Source organism: Ascaphus truei, chromosome 3 (genome assembly GCF_040206685.1).
Source record: "Ascaphus truei isolate aAscTru1 chromosome 3, aAscTru1.hap1, whole genome shotgun sequence".
In the NCBI taxonomy this organism is placed as follows: domain Eukaryota; kingdom Metazoa; phylum Chordata; class Amphibia; order Anura; family Ascaphidae; genus Ascaphus; species Ascaphus truei.
In genome coordinates this window covers 381,479,052-381,503,574 of record NC_134485.1, presented here as the reverse complement: position 1 = coordinate 381,503,574, position 24,523 = coordinate 381,479,052, and the positions used below count along the sequence as shown (strand labels likewise).

General features: G+C 43.6%; 1 protein-coding gene across 7 annotated transcripts in view; it reads right to left on the bottom strand.

Annotated features, from left to right (window-relative positions):
* Positions 1-9,356: 9,356 nt before the first annotated feature.
* Positions 9,357-24,523, bottom strand: part of EXPH5 (exophilin 5) — a 70,217-nt gene continuing 55,050 nt past the window's right edge. For 4 of the 7 annotated variants that reach the window (XM_075592334.1, XM_075592335.1, XM_075592336.1 and 1 more), the window contains 2 exons: positions 23,758-23,884; positions 10,464-16,848 (listed from right to left, as the gene is read on the bottom strand). In XM_075592334.1, the coding sequence (XP_075448449.1) occupies positions 11,825-16,848; positions 23,758-23,884 (5,151 nt within the window). In that variant the 3' untranslated portion in view covers positions 10,464-11,824. Of the gene's footprint in view, positions 16,849-23,757; positions 23,885-24,523 lie in introns of all 7 variants that reach the window. The other 3 variants (XM_075592339.1, XM_075592337.1, XM_075592341.1) reach the window with 2 other exon arrangements.

Here is a 24,523-nt window from a genome sequence, read left to right as displayed (position 1 = left end):
TGTTTACAAACAAACTTTTTTCAACAACATCCTTTTTCTTTACATCACGGCCAACGCCGGGTATATCACCTACTCCACTGTCACACACTCACACTGACACACCATACCCCCTGAGACTGTCATATGAGACACTCATTCCTGCGGAGTCACACACCTTGGTAAGTTTAATCCATCTCACTATCACCCGTCTAAATTTTCTCCTTCCCGCCTGCTCCACACTCCTGCTGGCTTCCCCCCACCACCCACCCTCCTTTCCCCCCACCACCCACCCTCCTTTCCCCCCACCCCCACCCTCCTTTCCCCCCACCCCCCACCCTCCTTTCCCCCCACCACCCACCCTCCTTTCCCCCCACCACCCACCCCACTTTCCCCCCACCACCCACCCTCTTTCCCCCCCACCACCCACCCTCTTTTCCCCCCACCACCCACCCTCTTTTCCCCCCACCACCCACCCTCTTTTCCCCCCACCCCCCACCTCTTTTCCCCCCACCCCCCTCCTCTTTTTCCCCCCACCCCCCTCCTCTTTTTCACCCCACCCCCCTCCTCTTTTTCCCCCCACCACCTTCCTCTTTTCACCCCACCCCCCTCCTCTTTTTCACCCCACCCCTCCTCTTTTTCCCACCAACACACCCTCTTTTTAACCCTCCCGTACCCCACTCTTAACACACACCCTCTACACCCCCTAACCCTTCTTCCCCCAAACACAAATAATAAATGTAACACACTTCCACAGGTCGCAAAAAATACGTTAATTTGTCATCAATACTACATTTTACATATATCAGGTCAGTCAGTTAACCATTAAATCCACAATCCACTCAACCCTCCCCTACACCACCACCTCACATGCCCCCCATACACCACTCACGTCTAAATAGAATTTTATTTTTTCTACCACCTGGCTCCCTGGCAGTGCACTCTTTTTGCTCTCTTCTTCTTTCACCGATACAGAGGGCAATCCGTTCCTCCAGATCTTTGGGGATTCCCGGCAACTTAGTTCGTCCTTTAAATGCTCAGAAAGCCCCTGCCAAAATGCTGCCACCAGAGCTTCATTGTTCCAGCCTGTCTCTGCAGCAAGGGTCCGGAACTCAATGGCATACTGGCCCACAGTTACGGGTTCATTGTTGGATTCAATGGAGTGAAGCAGAAGTGGGGACATGCGACCATGGGCGTTGAATACTCTTAAATGCCTGGAGAAAGGCAATGGAGTCGTTGATCAGTGGGGATTCTCTCTCCCACAGAGGGGAAGCCAAGGCCAAGGCCTTGTCCATCAGTAGGGAACTTACATAGGCTACCCTGGATCGGCGAGTGCCGAATATGGAGGGCTGGAGTTTGAACTGAATCGAGCATTGATTCAGAAACTCTCTACAAGCAATAGAGTCCCCTCCATAACCCAGAGCCGTCAGGATCCGTGGTTCTCTGGGCATGAGGGTGACGGGGCTGGCGCCGTAGCAGCTGACAGTAAGGGCAGTGCAGGGATAGATCCCACCTGGAGTGTGTCCAGTTGGGTAAAAATGTCCTGAAGTCAGCTTGAAATGAGTGCCACCTGTTTGTTTTGCTGGGCGAGGTATCTCTCATGATCCCCGAGCAGTTTCCATTGGAGAGATATGGCTCGCGCTACCTCAGCGGGGTCCATGTTTGGCCGAGCAAAATGTGACAGTGCTCTTCTTCAATCCAGAAGTGGACCTGCGGGACTGAGGTGGGGATGCAGAATAACCGACCAGAGCCCAGGGACAGAGTCCCGTTATAGTATTCTGTAGTTGGTAAGCAGGCAGCGGTCAGGTCTGGCGGCAGTGGTGCAGAATCCAGGGGACAGGCAAAAGGTCAGGGCAGGCGGCAGTGTGGCAAAGTCCAGGTGACAGGCATAGGTCAGGGCAGGCAGAAAGCAGCGGGTCGGGGTCATGGTCTGAGGTCAGCAACAAAGGAATCCAAACAGGCAACAGGGAAAGGCGTGACAGCGTAGACCGACAGGAGCTGCAAAACGTAGAACTTTGCTGGGCGACTCCCACTGGGAACTGCAGCCTTATATAGCAGGCTGCCAGTAACCAAAATTGCCGAACTGAGGAGAAAGGGCAGGCAACCTGGAAAACCCGGCACGGATCGGGCAGAATCCTTTCAATACCACTATAAGGATTATTTATTCTACTGTGCTTGCACTTATTACTAGTTATTTTAATTTGATAGTAGATGAGGTTGAACAAAGACATACGTCCATCAAATTCAACCTATGCTAAATTTAGATGACAGATACTTTATCTTATATCCATACTTATAGTATATTGATCCAGAGGAAGGCAAACAAAAACCCAAGTGAAAAATCATCCAATGATATCACATAAGGGGAAAAATAAATTCCTTCTTGACTCCAAATATTGGCCATCAGATTACTCCCTCGATCAACATCCTTCCCATGTTTACTTATTTGGTTTATTCCTGTATACCTTTCCTTTCTAAAAAGATGTCCAACTTTTTTTTGAACATATCTATTGTATCTACCATCACAGTCTTCATGGGTAATAAATTCCACATTTTAATTGCCCTTACTGTAAATAATCCTTTCCGTTGTTGCTAGTGAAATCTCCTTTCCTCCAACCTTAAGGGATGACCCTGTGTCCTTTGTACTGGTCTTGGGATGAATAGTTCTTTTTAAAGGTCCTTGTACTGTCCGTGAATATATTTGTATATAATTTCAAATCCCCTTTTAGACGCCTCTTTTCTAATGTAAAAGAATCTAATTTAGCTAGCCTTGCCTCATAAATCAGATTATCCATCCCCTTTATTAATTTGTTTTTTCTTCTTTGCACTTTCTCTAGTTCCTTAATGCATTTTCTAATGAGTGGTGCCCAAAATAGTACTCCATATTCAAGTCTGTGGTCTCACTAATGCTGTATAAAAAAGGGCATAATTATGTTTACTTCCCTTCCATCCATTGCCTGTTTAATGCAAGATAAGATCTTGTTTGCCTTTGCAGCTACTGCATGACTTTGGGCACTATTGCTAAACCTGCTGTCAACAAGCACTCATAAATCCTTCTCCATCAATGATTCCCCTAATTTGTCCCCATTTAATTTATAAATAGTCTATTTATTCTGGTTTCCCAAATGCATAACCTTACATTTATCTGTATTAAACCTCATCTGCCATTTACCTGGCCAAGTTTCCAGTCTCTCCAAGTCCTTTTAGAGAGAAATTACATCCTGATCTGATTCTATTACCTTAAACAATTTAGTGCCATCAGCGAAGATGGAGACTTTGCTCTCGATCCCAACCTCAAGGTCATTAATAAACAAGTTAAAAAGCAGGGGTCCCAGTACCGAACCCTGAGGTACTCCACTCACGACTTTAGCACAACCTGAAAAAGTTAAATTTATGACAACTCTCTGTTGTATGTCCTTTAACCAGTTTTCAATCCAGGTGCAAATATTTTTAGAGAGTCCAATTTCCTTTATTTTGTACACCAGCCTCATGTGCAAAAGCCTTTGCAAAATCTAAGTAGACCACATTGACTGCATTACCCTGGTCTAAATTCCTGCTTCGCTCCTCAAGAAACTAATAAGGTTAGTATGGCATAATCTATCCTTCATAAATCCATGCTGACTGTTACTAATAATTTTGTTTTCCATTAGGTATTCCTGAATATTATCCGGTATTAAATCTTCAAGTAGCTTCACCACTATTGATGTTAGGCTTACAGGTCTGTAATTCCCTGTTTGGGATCTATCTCCCTTTTTAAATATAGGCATATCTGCTATACGCCAATCTTGTGGTACTGAGCCTGTGGAAATGGAGTCTTTGAATATTAAATGTAATGGTTTCGCTATTACTCAACTTAACTCCTTAAGAAATCTTGGATGTATACCATCGGCCCAGGTGCCTTATTTACTTTAATTTTATTTAGCCGCCTATGAGCTTCTTCCTCAGTTAACCAATTGTTTGTTAATATAGAGGTTGTGGCTTCCTCCTGCGGCACTACTATTGCAATTGATTCTTCCCTGGTAAACACAGAGGCAAAGAATGTGTTTAATACCTCTGCTTTTTCCTTATCTACAATAATCTTTCTTCCCATCTCACACTGAAAGGATTCTATATTTTATTTTCTCATTTTTTTGTTAAGGTACTTAAAGAATTTTTTAGGGTTGACCTTACTTTCTTTTGCAAACTTTTTTTCATTACCCCTTTTTGCTAATTTGATTGCCCTTTTGCAATTTATAATTCTGAATTGATGCCTCCGTCCCTTCTGACTCCAAGAATCTAAACACCTGCCTCTTCTTTTCCATTTCCTCCCCTACCTGTTTATTTAGCCACATTGGTTTAGACGTGTTTCTGTTATATTTATTACTCAAGGGTATACACTGATAAGTGTGCTTGTCTAGCAATGTTTTAAAGACTGCCCATTTACTGTATCTTACATATTTTTCCCTGCAAAAACATAATCCCAATTTATTTCTTGTAGATTAGTCCTCAGTTTATTAAAATATGCCTTTCTAAAGTTTAAAGTCTTTGTTTAACCCAAGTAATCTGGTTTTTGATTATGTATTTCAAATGAAACCATGTTATGATCACTGTTACCCAAATGTTCCCGGACTTTAATATTTGTTATTACTTCTACATTGTTTGATATGACCAAATCCAGTATTGCCCCTCTCCCGATTGGTTCCTCAATAATTTGGGTCATGTAATTGTCTTTAAGCACTCCCACAAACCTGTTTCCTTTTGTTGTAATGCTAATCTCATTACCCCAGACTATGGGACTTATGCAGAGAGCATCGTTATTTCGAAATTCGCCATTTTTTGTACAATTTCGCGCAGAAACCGGCAGAAAATGGGGAGTTCCGAAAAACGCGCCATTTTGTTTTTTCAATTGCTAAAACTCGCCTCGCGGCTGGCGAGAACCTCCATCTCGCCATTTTTAAAACTCTCCGAATGCAGAGAGGTGCGAACGGCATAAAGCGGCTGTTCGCGCCAAAAAATGCCGCGATTCTCGCATTTTTGCCGCGCCAGGAAAAGATGGCAAGATGGCGCTCGCCGCCTATAGTAAAGGGGAAAAAAAGGCGCGAATTTGTTTTTACACGTTTCTGAAGCGCGCATCTCGCCAATTTAAACTCGCCACACGCATCCATGTTAAACATAGCAGAATTCGCACTTTTCTGCATATGGAGAATAAAACTCTCCAAAAAAGCTACTTTTTATGAAATTCGCCAATTTTAAAATTCTATGCTCTCTGCATAAGGCCCTATGTCTGGCTAATTAAACTCACCCATTACACAAACATGACCTAGTTTGGATGCCTTCTAAATTTGCAAAAGTATTTTGGCTTCCTCAATCTCAGATATTTGGTGGTTTATTGCATATCCCTATGTAGCCCTTTTTCTGAACCCTCCCAAAGGAACTACTGGTCACTGTACAACACTTGCGGCTCCAGGAGATCTGAGCCTCCGCTAGCTGGGAGCCTGGGGTAACACTCATACATTTACTTAGCGCAGCACCTCCACTTACCCAGGATCCCCGTGATGTGAGATTCCCCTGGGCAAGAAATACATACACACACATGTAATGCAACCAACTTTACTGTATTAACGATAATGCAGAGTAACCTTATCACTCTATAATGCAACAGGTAACCTTAGTGGCACAGCCACTCTCATCAGGAGTAACGTGTCCGTCCCCTCACCGCGTGCCCCACACACCGTGTCCATGTATGATACTATATGGTATAGGCTCAGTCTTGTAACCACTCGCTCAGTGTTCCTACAAAGAGTTTAGCCTAAGGCGGGATCAGCGCATGACCGGTGTTGGTGCACTTGATGATATAGTACCTGCCGGTCACGGCGGTGACCGGTACCTCTTCGCAAAGGGTCAGATGAATCAGCGGTCTGCCCCCTGGGTGTCAATGTCCAGCCGTCTGGTCCCCGACGATTCGCCAGCAGCCGCTCCGCACGCTTGTCCCTTTGTCCTTAGCTGTCCACACAGTAAGGGGTGATGCTCGCTCTCACTATAGGCCGTCCCTGCAGCACAGCAACCTTTGGTGTCTTCAGGGAACACTCCTAGGGGCCTACGGGGTAGCCCGTCCTATGAAGGTGGGTCACTGACCCCCTGCACCCACACTACCTCTCTCTTCACCACCCGGGTCCCCTCTGACTAACCTCTGCAGCAAACGCACTGCACTCATTCGGTACCTGCAGCCACCCACTGCACTCACACGGATACCTGCAGCTACACTGCACACACACGCTGTGCCAACTTGTCAGCGCTCACAGCACTACCAGCCGTGACACTGACAAGACTGCACACTCACACCTAAGGGCAGAGTCCCTAACCTAGGGGCCCTCCCTCAGTACCTATCCACTTCCCTGGTGGGGATTGGGGCCTGCCTGGGATCTGGGGAACTACCTTACCTGGTGTAGGAGCCACTTGCTCCCTACACCCTTCCTCCCCCTTCCTGCTCCCAGCTTCAACTGCCAAACGTGGTCCCCGCAACATTGTAGCCTTCCTCCACAGTAGAAGCTGCAAAACCCTATTTGCTGGCTGCACGTGATGTGGGTGAAAGGGCAATCCCCAGAGGCTGCTGGGAATTGTAGTCCACTCAGGACCTCTTTAGCATTGGGACCGCGTGCGCTACCCTTACTGCGCCTGCACGACCAACGTGCACGCTCGCGCAACCTGTCATGGCGGCCCCCGCTAGCCTGGTGTGCCGCAGAGCCTCGGAGCGCTACATGGGGGGTCTCTGGGGCTGAAAAGAGACCGGGTTACACCTACAAACATTTTCTTTCTACTTTTAACTCCACTGCTAATTTCTATCCACAAGGTCTCCACATTTAAATAATTTCCTTCATACACATCTTCCCTTATAATAGGTTTTAGATCCGGTTTATCATATAAACATACTCCACCTCCACTTCTATTTGCTCGATCCTTCCGAAAAAGGGAACAAACCTCTAAATTAACTGCCCAGTCATGAGTTTCATCCCACCAGGCTTCAGTAATGCCTATGATAACATTACTGCTCCCTTGCAGCTATTAATTTCCTTCATACACATCTTCCCTTATAATAGGTTTTAGATCCGGTTTAACATATAAACATACTCCACCTCCACTTCTATTTGCTTGATCCTTCCGAAAAAGGGAACAACCCTCTAAATCAGAGTTTCCCAAACTTTTTTTTCCGTGACCCGGTTATTTTTGAACTTCTCCTTCGTGACCCACTAAATTTTTTATCGTCTATGGGTAAAATAAAACCGTTATGAATGTCCATATATTCTCCCAATCCCCTCTATTCTCTCTCTCCCCCCCCCCCCACCCTCTCTCTGACCTGCACAGACGCACACAGTCACTGACATACACAGACGCACAGTCACTGACCTACAGACACTCACACAGACAGACCAAACACACACAGCCACTGCTGGCCTGCACAGACACACACACAGCCACTGATACACACAGTGGCTGTGGCTGATACACACATACACACAGATCCATAAACATACACAGATACATACATACACAGATACACACACACAGATACATACATACATATATACACACACACACACACAGATCCATACACATACACAGATACCAACATACACAGATACATACATACACACACAGATACATACATACACATACACAGATACATACATACATATACACACACACAGATACATACACACTCTCCCCCATACACACACACAGATATATACACATACACAGATACATACATACATACATACACACACACACACACACAAAGATACATACACACACTCTCCCCCATACACACACACACACACACACACACACACAGATATATACACACACTCTCTCCCCCATACACACACAGATACATACATACACACAGATACATACATACACACAGATACATACACACACACAGATACATACACACACACAGATACACACGCACACACACACACAGATACATACATACACACACAGATACACACATACACACAGATACACACACACAGATACACTCCCCTATATACACACACAAACACACAATTTATTACAGAGGCAGCGACGGATGTGAGTGACTGGAGAGGGTGTGGGGGGGGGGAGAGAGGAAAGGCCAAGCGATCCTAGCAGGCGGCTCCACGCCTCCCTCTGCCCGCCAGCTACCGCGCAGCCACCACTGCGCTTATCTCCCGCACCAAGGGGACTGAGGGGAAGGGAGCGCCAGGAACGGAGGCACAGGTGCTCCCCCGAGTCAGCGAATCACCGTTGACACCCCAGCGATAGCAGCCTGCACCACTTCAGCACCGTCCCGCACCTCACCTCGGGCCGCCGCAAGGAGGGAGTGGGGGGCGCCGCAAGGAGGGAGGGGGGGACGCCGCAAGGAGGGAGGGCGGGCCGCCGCAAGGAGGGAGGGGGGGGGGGGGCGCCGCAAGGAGGGAAGGGGGGCCGCCGTGCACCCAGCCTCGCTGCGACCCGGCAATTTTGCTTCCGTGACCCGGTGCCGGATCGCGACCCACCATTTGGGAAACGCTGCTCTAAATTAACTGCCCAGTCATGAGTTTCATCCCACCAGGCTTCAGTAATGCCTATGATAACATTACTGCTACCTTGCAGCTATTAATTGAAGCTCCCCCATCTTATCTGTCGGGCTTCTTGCATTAGCAAGCATGCATTTAAGTTTTTAAAAGTCTGTAATATCTTATGTGCTCCTTCCTTTTTAAGCCAATTGGGTTTAGTCTTTAGAAGTTTTCTAGTATTATCTGTATTTAACATGGGTGTCTCACTGCTTGCCAAACTCGCACTTGCCCCCATTCTACCTCCATGATCCCTTGCTATTTTCCCATCCTCATCTATTCTATTTAGTTTGTTATCCGTTTCTTGTCCCTTCCCCCTCTATCTTAGTTTAAAATATCTTCCAACATTTGTAACTTTCTTCCCCCTAGCACAGAAAATCCCTCTTCATTGAGGTACAATCCATCGCTACCATAAATATTGCACCTCTCAGAAAAGGAGTCCCAGTGCTCTAAGAACCCAAAATCCTCCTTCCTACACCACTTTCTCCCCCATGCATTAACCTCCCTAATCTCTGACGGTCTCCTGGCACTGGTAGTATTTAAAAAAATACTACCTTGGACGTGCTTGCTTTATGCTTTTGGCCAAGATCCCCAAAATCATTCTTTAGGACCCTCCATCTGTCTCTAACTTTGTCATTGGTGCCAACGTGTACCAAGACCGCCGGGTCTTTCCCAGGCCCTCCCAACAATCTATATATACACACACACACACACACACACACACACACACACACACACACACACACACACACACACACACACACACAGAAAATAAAATAAATAAACATGTCAAATTTTACTCCATTTATTTTTTTTAAATGTATTTTTGAACAAAATATTCATTTTTAGATTGCACATAAGTCCACGCAGCTTATCAGATAAAAAGCACTTATCCACAAATATTTATAAATATAACAAGATTTTACATTACATACATAAAGCTTTTCCATGACCCATTTGAATGGATATAAGTACTTACATATAAACATGAAAAGTTAGTAGCGCAACCCATACCATGGCCTGTGTGTATGAAGCAGACTGTATTAATGGCACGCAGCGCCCGTTATTTACTAATGCACCCGTACTAATGTTTCATGTATGTGCCAGGATTACTCCAGCTAATAATGAGAGATTTATGTGCCACACAATAAAAAACTAAGTGAATGAAGCAAAAAAGCTCAATTCCATTATCCTGTGACTGTCAGGTGGCTCCAACACTATGTAGTCATACTGCGCTACATTATCCTTTCCAAAATCAAATGTTGGTCTATGTCATAAGCCAGGGGTGGCCAAATCCATTCCTCAAGGGCCACCATCAGGTCAGATTTTAAGGATATCCCTGCTTCAGCGCAGGTAGATGAATCAGTGGCTCAGTCAACAGTTGAGCCACGTGTGCTGAAGCAGGGATAGCCTTAAAACCTGACCTGTTGTTGGCACTTGAGGACTGGAGTTGGCCACTCCTGCCATAAGGCTTTTGGTTGGTTATTAGGATGTAAAAAGGAAGAGGACAGTTGATATATAGCATGCATTAGTGCGAGTTTGGGAGTAGTCACTTGGTGCACATAGTAATAACATTATCGTGCGGCGTCGGCATTATTCTCAACTTTTTAAATAAAAACTGGACTGCCAGGTGCTGCTTGGCATTAATAGGGTCTGTTTGGTAAACCTGTACTGTACTTTACTGTATTTAGCATCAGGTCCTAAAAAACTAAATGTGTCAAGGACATGACTGGTGCAAAACAATACCAGATGATATATGCCTGGTTAACAATATGAATGTACACGTTTTGCAATGCAAGTCCACTTGTACTAGAGCAGGGGTGGACGACTCCAGTCCTCAAGGGCCACCAACAGGTCTGGTTTTAAGGATATCCCTGCTTCAGCAAGGGTGGGTCAATCAGTGACTGCGAGACTGATAGAGTCCCCTGTGCTGAAGCAGGGATATCCTTAAAACCAGACCTATTAGTGGCCCTTCAGGACTGGAGTCGTCCACCCCTGTCCTAGGGGAACCTGCAATTCAATGTATTGCATTGTGAAACATTGAGGTCCAGATTCATTTGATGGTCCCTTAAGGTGGGAATGCGCAAACTGGGGGGCTTGCCGAGATTTTCTTGGGGGGGGGGATGGGGGAGGGGGAAGGTGCAGCGCTTACAGATGCCCCACGCTCTTCCCGACAACATTTTAATTAAATGCCGGAGGAGCGCACGAGGCCTCTGGAATCCTCTCTTCCCTGCTCTACGGCGACGCGTCACCATGACAACGCGGCGTCAAATAGCAATGCGTTGGGGAGGGGGGGGCGCGAGCATAGGGGGGGGAAGGGAGGGCACAAACAGAAAAGATTGCGCACCCCTGCCTTATGGCACCTTCAAATGAATGGCTGCAAGGTGCCTTATAACATCACCAATTTGTTCAAAAGGGCCTCTATCTTTAAGACATTCGTAAAGCTCATCACGTGCTCTCACACTGAAGAGGGAAGTGTAAGGTTATAAAACCACAGTGTTATAATGGAATGATATGCCAGGCATATCAGCATTTATTACCTTAAAATATTTAATTATAAACATAGCATTTTGTACTCAAAGTACACTATACTGCATATTATAAAATGTACAAAAATACAGAATATTTCATAATACTAAACGGGTGTATCGGAACAAAACAATAATTTACATTTCTTAAAATGTTATACATTTGGTCAGTATATGATACCAATTACTTTAATGCTAAACAAAATCTGAAGAAAATAACCCCTATAAATATTTTTAGAAAGTGCTTTTTCATAGTCAAAGGCTTTTAGGGTGCACTTATCTTGATTAAATCTCCCCTATCAGCCGTATGTCTATTATCTTATAGATGTAGAAAATATAGGTATCTATAATGTTATGGTATCAAATGCAGTGAATTCTGAAAATAAGTTACAACAAAAATTTGAATATGCAAGAAATTGCTCTAATTTGGGCAATACACATATTTACATAAAACATACAGCAAATGATTATTTATGCATTCCATCAATCTGCAGAAACACTTGGCTACTAATCGAACAGAGGTGTGAATATTGCATTGTAAGATTGCATGTAAACAGACCTTAGAAAGTTACTAAAGTCAACAATAAGGTGCCATTGTTTGGTGGTAGTCTCTGGAGAGAACGCTATACGACATTTCATATTTTGCAGATTCTAGGTTTTCTTTCATATAAATGAAATACCACATAGTGATATCCTAGATTCACCCAAACTGCCAATACTGTCTGGTTACACGACCACTAGTCCTCACAGTTCTGATTCTTTATCATTTTCATCCAAGTAATATTCATCATCTGTAGTTGTATCGGTGTCAGAGTCTGAGCAAACAATGGCCTCCTCTTCGTAGATATTAAGTGACTCTCTTGGACTTGGTCCTTGTGAAACAGTACCCTCAGAGCTACAACTTGTCATTTGAGAATCGTGGGAATAGTTTTCATTTCTCAGAAAACCAGGGTTTTTAAGAAAGCTTGGCCGCCATAGTCTACCCTCTGTGAGGGACCTCTTTATGGTGTTCAAAAAAGCCACCTGCTGCTCCTTTCCAAAAATACCGTAATCAACAGATTTGGAGGTATATACAGCTTTCCGAATGTAGCCTGGTCCGGGATTTGACCAGTTATCATTGTCATCTGAAATAAGCTCAGCTGAAAGTCTCTGGTTACACTTTGTATCATTGGGGTCTGTGAATATGGTAGGACTCCTGCTACTTAATTTACCAACATACGTTTTTGAAGAAAAACGACGATCGTTTTTTCTTCTGAAATCAGTCAGGTCTTGTTGCTCTTCTAAGTTCAATATTTTCAAACTCTTTGACCGGTACAAATTTGAAGACTGGTCCCCTGTGAAGCCAGGGTGCTCTGCTGGGCTACCTCTCCCATGGAAATGCCTGCCTAAGTATGTGTGATAGTTGTCATTGGTCGCATGGAATACAGATGGGGAAGCAGGGTCATCAGCCATTCTGCTGTAATTTCCAAACGGGTCTGTAAAAGGCAGGCTATGGAAATCACATTGATCGTTCTGGTCAAAGGAAAAGTTGAACCTCCGTGCATTTCCAGGAGTTCGAGCTTCATTTTGGATATACTTAGAACAGAATGATGGTCTGGTGCGATTTAAAATCTGATCGATTTTGCTTAAATTTGACTGGCTATCCCCCAGTGGTCTCATACTGTAATCATTGCATGGTAAGTTGGGTTTGCCCACAATGTCGTAGGGCTCATGTAAATTTAAATCTCTCAAACTTTTTGAGCGGTAGACAGCAGACGATTTGTCAATGTCGATTACACTATCATCCACGGAATGATTATTGACGAGGACACTGTCTCTCACAATTAAGTTATTCATGTTTTTTGATTTCTCATCACTTTCATGAAAAACTGGTGATTTAAAATCAGAAGTAGGTGAATGATTAAGATTATCATTACATTTTTTAAATGATGAGCAGTAATTGGATTGTTGAGGCATACTTTGCTGCTTCCCTTTGTGGGAATACATGTGCCATTTCTCATGGGCGTTGGCAACATCTTTTGCAAAAACATTTTTGCCAAACTCTTTGGTAGAAGATTTTCTATTCGGCAATGTATAATAATAAGCGTTCCACTTGTGTTTACAAGAAGATTCATAATTACTGCAATCATCAGTAAATCTGTTCTCATTGACGTTATTTCTCTGAATCTGTATTCCAGGTGTCACAGTGAGCGGATCTTCCTTCAGATTATGGTCCGAGTGTCTCTCAGATACTTGTAAAGAATTGAACTTGTCCACAAGATCATAACTTGTAGATATCTTCTCTTCGTGAGCAATATCAGAAAAAGATCTCTCACTGGTTTTTACCATTCTAGAATGCAGAAAAGATGCAGGCAAAGAAGAACTTTCCGGTTTTGACTGAGCTATATTTTCTGAAATGAACTCTTCCCCTGTCATATTTTCAGAATTGTAACGCGATGTGGGTTTTCTAACATTCTGGTGCTCAGATTTGCTTCTCTCCTTAGTTTCTGGATATCTGGACACAATCTTTTCCAAAAGAGCACTGGGAGCTTTACTGATTTCAAGAGTGCGATCTATCTTTGTCATATGGTTCTGAGAAAAGTCAGATAAACGTTTGGAATATCTGCGGGGAAGGGTGTTGTACATTTGATCATAAGCTGGTTTCATTTTATCTGGATCAGACATAACAGAAATTGTACTACTTGTTTCATATGTTTGTTTATTTTGCATATTTGAAGAGGTGCAATGTGCTTTAGGAGTGTGTACATTTCCATATGTTGCATCACCCTCTGTGGAAATGTTTGTAATGACATTTGATGTCGGACTGTGTGTGGCACAAGAGCTCTGATGCCTGTTTACTTCTTCAGGACCCGCAGGGAAATTCCATTGTGGAGAGAGATTTCCTTTGATATTAGTACTAACCTTATTTGGTTCTGATGCCAGAAGGAAGTGCTGTTTTACTAAGCTAGTGGATGTATTCTGTGTACTAGATGGACTTACTGCTTTGTTGGACGAGGGTTTTTGTAAACGTTCTTCTAAGATCCCTCTGGTGTAAAACGTAGATCCGTCTGTGGGTTTAGCTGTGTGTACTGCTCCCGATTCCTTGATGTTTGTATATTTATGCATATCATGAGTCAAGGTGTGGGTCATGTTACTGTGTGTTGTTTTTGATGGGAAGTCCCGTTTGTTCTGCATCCCAGTAGAAATAGACAATGGTTCCATTTCTTTTTCAAGGTCAGAGTGGTCCGGTGTACACGAACTATTAACAACTACAGATTTAACAAGGTTGTCAGGCAAAAACATGCTGCCATTGTTTATTCCGTCATGCTTTTGTTGACTGGTTACTGAAACAACATCTCGTTGATAAGGCAGGGACAGATCTTGTTTGGAAGGAGTGGTCTGTTGAACCCTATTCGCATATGGGGTTGGTTTATATGTATTTTCTTTCTCCATAATGGTGGACATAGAATTGTTTGATACTAGATGCCTATCAAGCATCCGATCTGAACATCTTGAGTCGTTCCACCTTGCAACATTATTCCAACTAACGTTATGCACATTTTCAACATCTTTACACAGTTTATTATCAGTGCATAGTTTCTCTGTAGACTGTCTGTTGTTATTTGTATCACCTCCATTTCCCCCCAAAGAATCATATGTTTCTCTGTTACAAGATGTATATTTGCTTTGCACATGTAAATCACTGCACTGAGTGTCTCTTATTTTTGATGTGCTCTCTTTAATATCTATATGTATCTTCTCATCTGATATAGGCATTTCTTTTGATTCCACCCCTTTTTCCACACCTCTTTCTGGAGCTCTATTACTTGTGATCTCACAAGAAAATGTAGAGGGATTGCCTCCACCTTGTATAGTTTTACCATGTAATGCTTCATGTTTGCCGTGTATACCAGTAGTAGTCTGGGCGTGATAGGCTTTAACATTCCTATTTTCTTTTAAGAAAACTTCATTTGGTTTGGAAGATATGATTGCTGATGTTTGATCCGGAGTCACAGTGGGGTGAATATCTGCAGTCTTTAGGTCATTGGTTTTGAGTGCAGTGTTCTTAGTACTGGCATTGTAAAAGCTATCCCTCCCCTCAGTTAAATTGGGGAGAGAGGAGGAATTCCTGCTCTGATCCTTAAGCATGACAGAACTATATCCCTTTAACTCATGTTTTGTTCGGTCATGACGTCTTAACTTGGAGCAGGTATGCCTTTCAGAAATATCTGGTGTGCTGCCATAAAAGGTAGACGAAGTTTTATTGGAAACAGAATTTTTTAAACCACTGGCTCTTGCTAATAGGTGATCATAAATAGATGGAGAATTATACCTACACGGCCCAGTAAATATAGCACCTGCATGTTTATTTGAGCAGTCAAGGTTACCAGTATTTTGAGATGCACATGGGGGTACATCTCTGTTGATGTGCATTGGCCCAGAATAAGGAGTGTGTTGCTGTGTTTGGATAAGAGAACTAGCATTAGAAGTATTATGCCCCGCACTAGACAAGTGAGAAGTAGATTTACTAGAAAATGTATGCATAGTGCATTTAAAAGAATATGATTTGGTATTAGAACAGTAATTTTTACTGTCTCTGGTTTGAGTAGACACACTGGTAAGATCAACTTCAACTGTCTCATAATTTGACTGATCACGGTGTAATATTGCTAATTGCAGATCATGTCCCCGATTGTTTTTTGTTCCAGATGACAGGGTTGAATCTCTTGCATTCTCTTTGTAATGCATCACAGATTCCGGATTGTTAAATGCTCCGTTTGTTAAATGTGCACTTGCAACATTGTTCCCAGTTGGCGTTTGCATGTAACATGGAACAACCATTTCATCGCTGACCTTTTTTACTGTAAAAGTAGCCTTGGAATTAGTTTGTAAATTGGGCACAACCACATTTTTGGCCGAAGGTGCCGGACATTCATTCTCACACGTTTCCATGGGTTCCACATCTGGGTTACTTTTTGCTTTATTTTCTCTCTTTACTTCGCCCCACACCCTTTTATTCTCCATTTGGATATTGGTAAACAGAGGCAAGTCAGGAGAGGCAGCTTTGTTGGTGCCAAAATGGCTACCATCTGTATTTTTATGGAAAATTCTACTTGTCACATCATTTGCATAATTGACTTTCTCAAATTCATTCGTATTCGACGTAGGTTCTCTGTGACTGTTTTTGTACTTGTAAAGTTCAAACATTCTAATTTGGTGGGAAGAGCTGTTGTGGTTGTTAAGGTCTGTTGCAGATTGTGTTCTGAGAGGTTTGCCATCATTCTCAATGTGCCCAGGAGAAAATGGACCGTTCCATGTGATAGATGATATAGGTGTTCTTCTTGACATGCGCTGTTCAGTCTTTTCCAATTCATAGCTACTCTGCCCTAAGGATGGAAGATGTAAGCTGCTTGCTGAAAATGTTCCCGCAGGGGATGATGAGATGCGCGATTTGCTTCCCAGATCTGAACACAGTGAAGGGCTTCTTTCAAACATGTTCTTCTCTGATGGCTGCTGTTGTGAGGCTGTGCGATGTCTGTTTGAATACATATCGTTAAATTTCCTTGGCTGGTAAGTGGAATGTGTTTTATATCCTTCACCAAGTGATGACGTTCTTGCACCATCATGTAAAAATGAAGTCCTGCTGTAGTCTCTCTTGCACTCTGGCATGTTGCTGTGTGAGTCTTCATTGTGATAATGACCTCCCGGTCTGTAGCTTGTGGATGTTCTAGTTGTCCTAAATTGCTGACTTTGTTCTTGCGCAAGTTTTTGGTCCAGGTCGCCTAAAACTGCAAACATATAACTGTTATAATACATCACATTATACCACCTCAATTGGGAGATTTGTGCATATATTTTAAAGATCCCTTACCACAGAAAAGTTTACAGATGACTGTGGATCTTCTCATTAAAATGTAGCTTTAAAAAATGTTACAAGGTGTAGAAGTATGGTATAGGAGCTACAAAAAGTACGGTGTTACAGACAGCACTCCTAAATAGAATATAGAGTAATAAAATGACTGGTGCACAGGAACAATAGGAGGGACCCTTAACCCTCCCAAATCTATAAGGCAACAAAGGTAGTGTCCCCAGTACTCTTGAGAATAAACTAAAAGTTTATTCTCAAGAGTGCTGGGGACATTAGCTCCTATACCATAGGGCAATAAAGGTAAACAAAATGAAATAAAACAGAATACTTGCTTTATACTTTATAAGGCAGCTGCCTAGATGGGGATGTAATTTATAACACAAAGTAGCAGTGAATTTGCAGTGCATTGAAATTCATGACTAATCTGACGGACATCTATCTGCTCCTCTAAGGACAGCACAATATTATTCTCCTCTCCCTCTCTGTAAATCAGAGCAATTGACATTTCTCGGGAAGAGGACAGACCACCAACAAACGCATTCTGCACGGACCCTTTGTAACAGTGGATGTCTGCATGCCAAGGTTGATATGTATTTTATTCTGGTGAAAATATTTTAAATAATTCTCATGACTACAGTTTACTGATATCCATTGCTACAGGGGATGCGAGCCAGAGTATGTCTGCTGGTGGCATGTACATTTTTTTTGCTGCATAAAAAAATTAAAAAAAAGTCTCTATATAAATAAGTCCCTTGATTACTACCGGCTCCCAAATGCTATGGTGAGTTCTCATGAACACGAAAGGTTTGTACTGTTCTAGAAAAGCCAGATGGATTAGTAAGAACCCCAATGCATTTTACTCCTGAAATATTTATTATAATTTTATCTCTGGTTTCATATTGTAGCTCCTATAGTGTGCATTTATAAATTTTCAATACTTTGCAGGCCAAATACAAAAATTTATAATAGAGCTATGTATCAAGATCACAGACTTGTCATAAGCAACACTAGGAATTAGCATAGGAGTTATGTGAAACTCATTTTATGCCAATGTAGGGATGTGTTAGTTTGCTTTCCCTTTTGCTGCAGCGCATCTCCAGAGGAGTGTTGGAAGGTTCCGCGGCGGCCCGACAGCATAGGGCGCCGCCATGTTGTTGCGCAATAGTAAGGGGCACTGTCAGAGCAGAGAGGTCGCACATGCGCGATGCAAGCGCGCGAAAAGCGGGCCATTAAGATAGAGGCTCAGCCAGTAACTACAACCCCCAGTGGCCTTAGCGAAGTCACCTGACGCCAGGGAGCGAATGGGAGGGCTGGATTCGCGGGAGGTAGGAAAGGGAAGCGTGGGGGAAAGGCCACGCTAGTCAGAGGGCATCGGAGGAACAAGGAAAGAGGTAGTGTGGGTGCAGGGGGTCCGTGACCCACCTCCATAGGTTAGATCTTCCCTGAAGGCCCTAAGAGTTTCCCGGAGTCACAGTAGGTTGTGGTGCTGCAGGGACGCCCTGTAGTGATAGCGACATCATCCCTTACTGTATACCAGATAGGGACAAAGTGTGCGGAGCTGCGATTGCTGCTAGTCATCTGGGACCAGGCGGTTGAGCAGTGCGACATCGGAAAGACTGAGCTGGATCGTCGGATCCTTTTGGAAGTTATTACCGGTCACCACAGTGACCGGAAGGTATTTACTAAAGTGCACCAACACCGGTCAACAGGCGCTGATCCCGCCTTAGGGAACACTCTTTGGGGACACTAAGTGGAGTGGCCAAAGGACTGAGCCTATATACATATTACAGTACATGGACACGGTGTGGGGGCACGCGGGGACGGGACAGTGACATTACTCCTTGTAATGGCCGAGCCACTAGCCTTATAAGAATAGTATAAGTTAATGAATGTGTTATATGTGTTCTCGCTATGATTAAGTAATAAGGGTTTATTCTTGCGTTCCAGTAAAACAGTTCCAATCATATGTGTGTTGCTATTGTTCTTACCCAGGGGAATCTTACGCGATGGGGATCATAGGTAAGTGGAGGCGCTGCCAATAAGATAATTAGTACCCCAGGCTCCCAGTTAGCGGAGGCCCAGATCTCCTGGAACCCACAGGTGTGTGCAGTACCCGTAGTCACTCTAGAGTGTAAGAAAGACGGCTACACCAACATTTATTTTGACATACTGTATGTTGACCTAAAATTATTTTTCGCTAATTTTGTCACATTCAACAAATATATTGCTTAAAAGGTTTGCATCGAAAGTAAGAAACTAAGATACAGTATATGTAAGGACTATTATAGGCTAAAGCTGCAAAATTCCGGGCATTACTGAAATCCCTGATCTCCGATTGGTTAAAATCCCAGGCATTATTCATTCAGTAATGCCCGGAATTTACAGCTTGAAATGTGTTTATTTCAAGGAGTTTATTTCCAGCCAATCAGCTTTTCTTTTTTGTCAGAGACAGGGCAGGGGATTGGTCCATAGGTAGGAACAGCTCTGAGAAAGGGCAGACAATTGGTCCGCAGGAAGCAACAGGCAGTGACTCGTCCCCCTCCCTCTGGAACAGGGCCGACAGTTTCAGTGAGGAGGGAGATAGAGAGTGTGTACTGTAGCTGCAAAGCAAGTGAGTGGCTCTCTGCAGTTTGTTTGTGGCTACAGTTTCTGTTTGTGTGTTTGTCAGTAAGTGTGTCTGCAGCAGTGTGTGTCAGTAGCAGCAGCGTTTGTGTGTGTGTGTGTGTGTGTGTGTCAGTAGCAGCGTTTGTGTGTGTCAGTAGCAGCAGCAGTGTTCGTGTCAGTGTGTCAGCAGCAGCAGTGTGTCAGTAGCAGCGTTTGTATGTGTCAGTAGCAGTGTGTGTGCGTCAGTGTGGCAGCAGCAGTGTTTGTGTGTGTTTGTGTCAGTAGCAGCAGCGTTGTGGTATGTGTGTGTAGCAGCAGAGTTTGTATGTTGCAGCAGTTAGTTTTGTGTAGACCTGCTGTGTTGTGTGTAGGGGAATAGGGAACAATCCCCTGACTGGTGCTACAAAAACGTCACTGTGTGGTATAGCAATATATTAGGCAAATCTGGGATCCATATAGCATAAAGCACAAATCCATCTAGGTGCACGATAAAGTGTGTGAATTAAGGCAATCTCACTCCTATTATAGCCCCATAAGGTAAGACCAATAAAGGGGACCTTGTGCTGACAAGGGTAAGTGAAGGAAGACCAACACTCACCCTGTGTGAAAGCACATGTCTCTGCCCGGCGGTCTGGGCGGCTGGAGGGATGTAGGAAGCACACTGGCAACCGGAGGAAGTTCCGTGAAAATAAATAATAATAAAACTCACGATGACTTTTATTGGATACCTGCCTCCAGCCCTATCCCTTGCTGTGATCAGCCCTTTCTCCGAATGTGTTGTGCGTAGAGCTGCTGTGTATGTGTGAAGCTGATGTGTGTGTGTGTGTGTGTGTGTGTGTGTGTGCAGAGCTGCAGTGCGTGTGTGTCAGTAGCAGCGTTTGTGTGTGTGTGTGGTGTGCTGTTGTGTTTCATGGGTGTAGCAGCAGCAGCAGCAGCTGAGTTTGCGTGTAGCAGCAGTTTGTGTGTAGAGCTGATGTGTATGTGTGTGTGTGTGTGTGTATAAAGCTGTAGTGTGTGTGTGTGTGTGTGTGTGTGTGTGTGTGTGTGTGTACACAGAGGGGGCGGCAGTGTTTGGATATAGATATTTGCAGTGTAAGAGTATATAGAGGTGCTTTAAAGTATTTACCATTTTATTTTAATTAAAAAAAATCTATACAACTATACAAAAGTGTCTATTTATGAAAAAGCCTACATTTAGCCTATAATAGTAATAATCCCCTCAGAACAGGGCATTACTGGCCAATAATGCACTGGCTGGGTTAAAGTCCCCCGGCTTCGCCTCGGCCCTTCAACTCTTATATCTGCAACACATTTATTTTTCCCCGTTCGCTTCTCATTCCTTCATTAATATGGACATTTTACAGACAAGCTTGGGATACTCTGATCATGCTATTAATGCATCCTGAGTCACAATGGCAGTTAACTAGGGGGATCGGTGATAGCGGTTTCCTCTTCACAACACACATTTTATCTGTGCCGTCTTTATCTGTAATGCCACCAACATTTTAGTTGCTTGTGACCATATGGAACTTTTTGTTATCGGCTCTGCAAACCCTCTAGCATTTGATTTAAATTGAGATAATGGTAGGTTACGGTCTTACTGCTCAGGCATAATTGTCGAATACATTTCTTTATGTTTTGAAATCCTGGTATTCACACAGTATGCATATAGAAAGCCGGCCATAAATCATTGCTCTAGCCATTTAACTGAGGCTTTTAAAGGATGAACCCTGCATGTTCTTCTCTTTCCTCAAGTGTGTGACACTCCAGTGTATTCTTTGTTGACTGACAGAAATAGGAAAGAGATAATGACAGGCAGGGTGGCACGAACGGGTGTTACCGTAAATGGCTGGGTAGTGGTTGATTAATGCAGTGGTGCGCAAGAATTTGCAGGGGGGGCGCGGGCTGTTACAGAGGCCCCGCGCTCTTCTCCCAGGCATTTAATTTAATGCCAAGGGAGGAGTGATGCCTCTGTAACCTCACTTACCTACTGGCAGCTGGGTCTTCAGCGACGGGTTGCCATGGCAATGTGGCGTCAAATGATGCGGTGTGGTCACGTGACCCGCAATGTAATTTGAAGCTGTGCCTTCGGGGGAGGGCGGGCACGAATGCTGCATCTCCCAGGAAGGGGGCCGCAGCTGAAAAAGTTTGTGCAGCGCTGGATTAAGTCTATGGGAGCTGACTTGTTTGTGTGTGTTACACGATTTGTTTCTCTATATTGCAGACAGTTTTAAACGCCAAACAAATTCCTCAAAATGCCGGTCTCCTCTAGGACAGAGTTACAAAGTAGAGCTCTACTCACAAGTTCACAATGCAATGAAATTCTTCATTTATTGTAATAGCCAAGAATAGAGGAGAAACAACGTTTCAGGTCCCATATGGTCCCTTCATCAGGAGTCTTTCATCAGATGACCTGGTGAAAGGTCCACTGGGATCTGAACTGTTGTTACTCCTCTGTTCTTGGCTGTTACAATACATGAAGAATTGCATTGTGAATGTATGAGTAGAGATCTTCTTTGTACCTTTGTCCTAGAGGAGACCTGCATTTTGAGGAATTTGTTTGTCTACGTTATGTTGACTGCACAAGCAGGATTCTCCTCGCCCGGAACCGTTTCCCCGCACTTTGGAACAGTATTAAACTCCAGCCAGCTAAAAGTGTGGGAAGGGAATTCCTACCATATAACCTTACCATATAAGCAACACACTGGGAAACTGAGTCATTAGAATGACATGTAAGTGCCATTCCATTGTCTTTCCTAAAATTGAGCACCACTGCAGATATAAAAACATATTTTAATGTATCTTTCTGGGCACTTGAATTTTAATCTCACGAGATCGTCCCTCCTAGCATTACCGACATACAGAGGAATGTATGACTCACAGTCATAATATTGTAGTTGCTCTATATTTATGAATTCTTAAATTGGGCTAGATACTGCATGCACAACATCACCACTAAATGCATGTTGAATCAATGTAGCTGACTAGATACCATTTTGCTAAAAAAAAACCTTTTAATGAAAACACATTTTTTTCCCTTTCAACAGTATGAGTCCCATATGCTGGTTAAATCAGTGGTTCACGTGTAGAACTACAACTGACAATAAACATGTTGCAATATATAGTAATACTTCATGACAGTCTAAAGCAGGGGTGGCAACTCCAGTCCTCCAGGGCCACCAACAAGTCAGGTATTAAGAATATCCCTGCTTCAGCGCAGGGATATTGATTGAGCCACCTGTGGACCTGTGCTGAAGCAGGGATATCCTGAAAACCTGACCTGTTGGTGGCCCTTGAGGACTGGAGTTGGCCACTTCTGGTCTAAAGCTTCCTTCCATAGTGCAGATGTGCAGAATTCAGATTTGCTCTTGTTTTGGGAACAAAAAGCTGGTATTGCTGCCTATTAGAACAGAGTAACAGCTTGCATTGGTATGTGAGATTTATACTACACCACACAAGCCTTTCCCTTCAATTTATGACCGTGTTTAAGATGTGATATTAGGGGTGCAAAAAAAAAAAAAAAAGGAAGATTGAGCCTCAGATTTCAACTCTCCGAAACATGATAGAAAGACTCTTAGGGGCAGTCTAGGCATTTGGTTGCGGCAGTTTCACCGCGAGCAAATGACCGCCGCGGCTTCGCCACGACTCACCCCACCTTCAGAACCTTCCACCGCCTACTTTGCCGCTAAGATGAGTGCCTAAACCTCCTACCCTAACAGCTAAAACCCCTTAAATGAACACCCTACTCTAAACAATAATAAAACTTGCCTTAGAAGTGGCCGGCGGCGGGGATTCCCACGGCAGATCGGCTGCGGCAGAGGGTCCGTCTGGGGGCAACCGCCAGTGGCCATTTGTTCGAGGCAAAACGGCCACGACCAAATGTCCCATTCCACTTAGGGGGTTATTCTATAAATCGGCCGAAGCAGTCGATCGAGCCGAATTTCCCTATAAACTTCAATAAGTAACTTTGGCTGAAATCAGTCCGATCTGCCGCTTCGTCCGATATAGAATAAACCCCTGTATTAATTTAACGTCAGAACATACATTGCTATACATTCCTTTACTTGAGTTTGGAAACTTCCACCTTTAGAGACCAGGGACTCATCCCTCACGGTACTTGGATATTAATACAGCCAGGGCATTAAATATTGATTTATTCATAATCAGGTAAAAAAAATAAAATAAATAAACCCTGGTGGGTAATATCTTAAACTTCCCAACTTACCTTGGAAAATCTCCCTTTCCAGCTGAGCATTTGTAGGTGATATTTCACTCTCTCTTGTTCTATTTCGGTCAGGTGTGAAAAGATTACTGGGCTGCTTCAGATGTCTAGTAGAATGGTACATGTCAAACTGGGATACAAAAGAGGAGACATTTAATTGATTAACCCCTTCAGTGCAAGGCTTGCAGTCCTCTCAAACACTGAAGTGAATTAACAAAAAACCTTATTTTTGTGCTACATAAATAAAGGTCAAACAAGAACAAACAGATACTGAAGGTAATGAGGGCACTGCTATGAAAGCTTACCATTTAGGGGGAATAAGGGACAATGTTGAAACAAAAAGTAAAGTGACTGCTCATTGTGGGATGGAGCATGCCTCAGGGTGGAGAATAGTCCAGCTGCAATGCTGATGTTAGGGTGTGTTAGATAGCATAGAGCTTGGTCCAGTTGTACAGCTGGTACCGAGAGGTTTTGGCTGAGAGGTGGAGGATGTTAGGCTTCCTTAAAAAGGTGAATTTGTAGAGCGGTTTTGAATGTCTGAAAGATGGGGGAAAGAGTCTGATGGTAGCATGGGAGAAGTCTTTTAGGTAGCAGAAAAGGGCATAATGTGATACTGTATTACATATAAAACACGGAGCTGTACAAGTTAAACTCACCTTAGCCCAAAGGCGCTCTGATACATTTGTTAGATGAGTTATAAACTCCACCAGGACCATTGGGGACATTTTAACGGCTTATTGATTCATATATTCACTTTATTTTTTATTTT